Raw genomic sequence first — 6,105 nt, forward strand, 5'->3', positions numbered from 1 at the left:
TTGAGAAGAGTCCATAAGATAAGAGTCTATGGCAAGGGGGGTGGGGGTGGGGGGGAAGGATGGGAAGGGATTGGAAGGAGAGACAAAGGAGGAGGCTACAATGCTTGATAAGAAATGTACTCATTATCTTTCCCATATAATTGTAACCCCTCTGTACAGTATTTTCACAATAAAAAAAAAAGTCTATGGCAGGGCTGGGAAGTTGGCTCAGTGGTAGAGCACTTGCCTTGCATGCCAGAGGCCCTGGGTTCGATTCCTCAGTACCACATAAGCAGGAAAACAAAAGCCGGAAGTGGTGCTGTGGCTCAAGTGGTAGAGCGCTAGCCTTGAGCTGAAGAGCTGAGGAACAGTGCCCAGGCCCAGAGTTCAGGCCCCACAACCAGACCAAAAAAAAAAGTCTATGGCACTCATAGACTCTTTTCTTTTTTTTTTCTTTTTTTTGAGTCCGGTTATGGGGCCTGAACTCTGGGCCTGGGCGCTGTCCCTCAGCTCTTTAGCTCAAGGCTAGCGCTCTTCCACTTGAGCCACAGCACCACTTCCGGCTTTTTTCTTTTTGCTTATGTGGTGCTGAGGAATCGAACCCAGGGCCTCTGGCATGCAAGGCAAGTGCTCTACCACTGAGCCACCTTCCCAGCCCCAGCACTCATAGATTCTTATCTCCAATTAACAACTAGAAAACCAGAAGTAGCACTGAGGCTCAAAGTGATAGATTGCTAGCTTTGAGCAAAAAAGCCCGGGGACAGAGCCCAGACCCTGAGTTCAAGCCCCATGGTTGACAAAAATAAAAAATGAGAGGCTTAACATCATGGTGCAGACCTGTAAGCACAGCACTCCAGAGACCTGAGGCAGGACTGTGACTTCAAGACCAGCCTAGGCTATATAGTACAATCCTTCTAAAAAAACAAAAGAATAGGGGCTGGGAATATGGCTTAGTGGTAGAGTCCTTGCCTTGCATACATGAAGCCCTGGGTTCAATTCCTCAGCATTACATAAACAGAAAAAGCCAGAAGTGGCACTGTGGCTTAAGTGAGCAAAAAAAGCTCAGGGACAGTGCTTGCTTAGGCCCTGAGTTCAAGCCCCAGGATTGGCAAAAACAAAAACAAAAACACGCAAAAAATACATTTACATATAATTTACATACATACAAACATATACATACATACATATAGATCTGGGGTCTAGCTCAATGTTAGAGTGCTTTTTTTTTTTTAGCATGCAGAAGGTCCTAATTTGATCCTTAGCACCAATATAAATAATCAATAGTGTATATACACTGATGAGTCAATTAATGATAGGGATATGTTTTGAGAACTCTATCATTAGGCAATTTCATCCTCATGGTAACAGCATAGAATGTACTTTCATAAAACTCCGCTGAACATTCCATGTGGCCTGTTGATGCAATCTATAAACACAGGATGCATAAAGAACTGCTGGTATAAGACAGTGCACCTTTTTTTTTTGGTGCCCGTCCTTGGGCTTGAACTTATGGCCTGGGCCTTTCCCTTAGCTTTTTCACTCAAGGATAGTACTCTGTCACTTGAACCACAGGCTAGGGGTAAGACACAGGGCCTTATTCATGCTAAGCACGTGCTCTAGTACACCCTAAACTGTAGGTAGATGTTTAAATGGTGTCCAGGGAGATAACTTCTGTTCTAAGTTGTTTTGTCCCAGTACAATCATGGGGAGTGATATTTACTTGTTATAAGACATTGAGTCTTTGGGAGGACAGGAATGTGTTTTATGCAGATTCATTATTGCCTAGCATAGTGCCTGGGACATAAATGCTCTGTTTTTGGAAAGCTTTGGAACCTGAGTCACAGTGGGCATCATTGTAGAAAATAATTTTGCTATTTGGTGCTTTATAAAATATGAAGTTTGACTATTTATGGCTTTGTTTTGCCACATGAACATGATGATAACTATTCAGCATTATCCACACATAAGTCATCAGTGCAATTTTGTGGGTATTTGTATTTTGTGAATGACGAAGCAGAGACTAATTAACTCATCCAAGCTTGCACAGCTAATGAGCATTAGAGCCAAAATTCATTTCCAGGTTAGTCTGACCCAAAGCCAATAGTTTTACCCATTCAAATGTGTCTATGTGTCACCTCTTAGTAGAACACAAGGACAGATCAATCCCTGGTCATGTCATGGAATCCAATTCAAAATGAGATGGCTGAAGGCAGCTATAATCGATTTAATCAATATTTAGCATTTTAAATGTCCTTTGTTGTGATGATTCTGGATACTTGAAAATAAGTAAAAACAGCAAAATATGTTTCTCATGTGGGAGGAGGTTGCTTTCTAAGCTGTGACTAATCCTAAAATCCACCTAAAATGTAATATATTTTTTTTGTTGTTGTTATTGTGATGTTCAAGGCTGATATTTTATTTTATTTTATTTATTAATTTATTTTTTGTCTGTCATGGGGCTTGAACTCTGGGCCTGGGCGCTGTCCCTCAGCTCTTCAGCTCAAGGCGAGTGCTCTACCACTTGAGCTACAGCGCCACTTCCGTAATATATTGTTTCAAATGCTACAAGCTTCTTCCAGGTATGAGGAAGGCTGATGCCCCTTGTGACATTGAGGATGTTGTGCCAAGACTGTTATAATGCCAGTATTTTCTCTTTACTTCCCAATGGGATGGATTTCAGTGCAGCTTTATTGGGAGTCCTTAACATACAACAGGGAGGATTTTTCCATAGAAAAAGTTAGGTATTTGGGCTGGGAAAGTGGCTCAGTGGTAGAGTGATTGCCTTGCATGCATGAGGCCCTGGGTTTGATTCCTCAGCACCACATAAGCAAAAAAATTAAAAAGCCAGAAGTGGTGCTGTGGCTCAAGTGGTAGACTGCTAGCCTTGAGCTGAAGAGCTGAGTGAAAGTGCCCAGGCCCAGAGTTCAGGCCCACGACCAGACCCCCCCCCCAAAAAAAAAAAAAAAAGCCAGAGGGCCGGGCGCCGGTTGCTCATGCCTGTAATCCTAGTACTCAGGAGGCTGAGATCTGAGGACCATGGTTCAAAGCCAGCTCGGGCATCGTGAAACTCTTATCTCCAATAAACCACCAGAAACCAGAATTGTCGCTGCAGCTCAAGTGAGCACTAGCTTTGAGCTGAAGAGCTGAGGGATAGCCCTCAGGCCCAGAGTTCAAGCCCCATGATTGACCAAAAAAAAAAAAAAAAAAGCCACAGGTGGGGCTGTGGCTCAAGTGGTAGAGAACTATCTTGGAGTGTGGAAGTTCAGGGACAGTGCCCAGGCCCTGAGTTCAAGCCCTAGGATTGCCTGCCACACATGTGCAAGCCCATGCATTCATGCAAACACACACACACACACAATGTCTCATGGAGAACTGTAGTGCGGAGAAGGAGAATAGAGAATGCTGGCATATGTAAGCAATTTCAAATTATTTTTTTGTTTTTTTTGCTGTCATGGGGCCTGAGCTTTGGGCCTGGGCACTGTCCCTCAACTCTTCAGCTCAAGGCTAGCGCTCTACCACTTAAGCCACAGCACCACTTATGTGGTGCTGAGGAATCAAACCCAGGGCTTCATGAATGCAAGGCAAGCACTCTACCACTGAGCCACCTTCCCAGCCCTTCTTTTTTGTTTGTTTGTTTTTTTGTTGGTCATAGAGGCTGAACTCTGGGCCTGGGCGCTGTCCCTCAGCTCTTCAGCTCAAGGCTAGCGCCCTACCACTTGAGCCACAGTGCCACTTCCAGGTTTTTTTCTGCTTATTTGGTGCTGAGGAATAGAACCTAGGGCTGTATGCATGCAAGTCAAGTACTCTACCACTGAGTCAACTTCCCAGCCCCAATTTCAAATTCTTATACAATGAGTTGTAATTATGTCAAGTCATTGGCCTTTCTTTTAGAGCATGCCCTGTATTTGTGTGATTTCCTAATGCTTTCTACATAGCAATAACCTCTTGCCCTGATGTTCATTCACTTCTCTAGTTTCTTGTTGTCTCTAGTTGGCCTAGATCTGACTTAGATTTAATTTTTAAAAATTTATTAATTGCTGGGTGCCAGTGGCTCACGCCTATGATCCTAGCTATTCAGGAGGCTAGAAAAACTCCCCGAGAGACTCATATCGCCAATAAACCACTCAAAACTCAGAAGTGGTGCTGTGGTTCAAGTCGTAGCACAAAGATGCTTAGGGACAGCACCCAGGCCAAGTTCAAGCCCCACAACTGACCAAAAAAAGTTATTTATTCTCATCCTAGGGCTTGAACTCCACTTCTGGCTTTTGTTGTTGTTGGTTAATTGAAGATAAGAGCCTCATAGACTTTCCTGCCTGGGCTGGCTTCAAGTTATGAGCCTCAGATCTCAGCCTCCTGAATAACTAGGATTGCAGGTATGAGCCACCAATGCCTGGCATAGATTTCCCAAACAATCTTGCAGAGTGTGAGGATAATCAGAAAGCCAGGGGGAGATGGAACTAAAACAAGTTCTCTTTAGATAGGATAAGGCAGAATTACTTCTTTTCTACCTCAGGCCAATCACTTAAGAAGTTAAAAAAAATATAGCTCAAGGGCTCAAGGTAGCTGAGTGAGATTCAGGTTAGGCTGTAGGCTCTAATAGTTCCAAGTTGAGGCTGAAGGAAGAAAGTACAATCATTTGTTGAGTGAATGAGGTCATAGTAATATAGTGTTGACCCTGGGATGTTTTAGTTACCCATAATTTCCACCAGGTACTTATACCCAAAAACTATCCTCATCCCCAAATCATTTTTCTATAGTGGCAAGTGATACCTTCCCTATTTTGTATGAAGTATCAGTAAAAATCTTTTTCAGAGAACTTCATTTTGTACTAATCTTGTCCTTCAGTTTGGATATGTTCGAAAAAACAGTTTCTAAACAAGGTTCTGGGTAAGCTTGAGGTTTACAAAAGATGAGGGGGTGGGGAGGGAGGAAGAAAGAGAGAAAGGGAGAAGGAGAGAGAAAGAAAGGAGAGAGAAAGAAAGGGAGGGAGACAGAAGGAGGGAAGGGGGAAGAGAGAGAGAGGGAGAGAGAGAGGAAGGAGAGAGAGAGGGGGGCTGGCTACATAGTTCAGGCTGGCTTTCAACTTGCAGTGTAGTTTAGACTGGCCTTGAACTCTCGATCCTTTTTACCTCGGTATCCCCATTGCTGAGATTACAGGTGTACACCACCCCACATTATCTATCTCAGCGGTGATAGTGAACATAAGGCATTGACATGAGTCAGGAAAAGGAGGCAACGATGATAATGGTGGTAATGAAGTCAGGGCTGCCGGTCCTTGTGAAGTCAAAATCATCAAAAACGTTCACGTCATCCGGGATTGAGGCCTTCTTCCTGTCGCCCATCTGAGATTTCGGCTAGCGTTGGTGGTTTGGGGGTTCGCGGAAAGAGCCTTCCCCGGCCTCCGCCCGGGCCTGGTCTTTACGCTAGGCACCGGGCGGAGTCATTTGCAGGAAGAGTCCCTCCTTTCCCGCTCCCTTCCCCGCACGGCCTTGTGGGAGTTGTAGTTCGGTAGCGTAACACCCTCGCCCATCCCACCCAGCCCCACCCCCGCCCCGCCCCGGATGAGTGAGCAGAATGAGGGCCGCGGGCCGCGCCCTGAAAGCTCCGGACTACAATTCCCAGCGGACTGGAGCCTCCAGTACACTGCTACAGGTAGCCTGCGCGTGCGTACTCGGCGGTGCGGTGGCGGGACAGGGCCGCGTGCGTTTTCCCGCCCCGTGCCGCCTGTCAAGTCGCGTCCACACGTCCCCGGTTCTCCAGTGGTGGCAGCTCCGCGAAGTCCCTCCTTCTCCCCAAGTTTCTTCCAGAGCTCAGGCCACGCCCGTTTCCCGCCTCCAGGGCCCGGTTCCCGCCCGCCTCAGCCCGCCCCTCTCTGCGCCCCTTCTGCTGAAGGCAGAGGCTCCATGTTGTCCCCTCAGCGACCTGTAGTGGCGGCCTCGAGAGGAGCAGGTGAGGCGTCCGCTTCCCCCCACTCCCCGACCCGCTCCGTGGTCGCCCCCGACGCCTTCCCTGCTTTGGTTCCCTGCCGCTCTCTGCTCTTCCTGGCGCTGGAACTCGGATCCCTCGCTCGTGAATCGAGGCTGGGGGGGCTCCTGGCGGGGCCCTCGCGCCGGGGCAGGCCGCCCG

The 6,105-nt window shown here is 46.9% G+C and overlaps 1 protein-coding gene across 1 annotated transcript in view; it reads left to right on the plus strand.

The window, feature by feature from the left end:
* Window positions 1–5,756: 5,756 nt before the first annotated feature.
* Window positions 5,757–6,105, plus strand: part of Atl3 (atlastin GTPase 3) — a 59,715-nt gene continuing 59,366 nt past the window's right edge. Inside the window, exon 1 of the mRNA XM_013020913.1 lies at window positions 5,757–5,928. Coding sequence (XP_012876367.1) covers window positions 5,883–5,928 — 46 coding nt within the window. The 5' untranslated portion in view covers window positions 5,757–5,882. The remainder of the gene's footprint in view (window positions 5,929–6,105) is intronic.

This window comes from Dipodomys ordii, unplaced genomic scaffold (assembly GCF_000151885.1).
Source record: "Dipodomys ordii isolate 6190 unplaced genomic scaffold, Dord_2.0 Scaffold54, whole genome shotgun sequence".
In the NCBI taxonomy this organism is placed as follows: Eukaryota; Metazoa; Chordata; class Mammalia; order Rodentia; family Heteromyidae; genus Dipodomys; species Dipodomys ordii.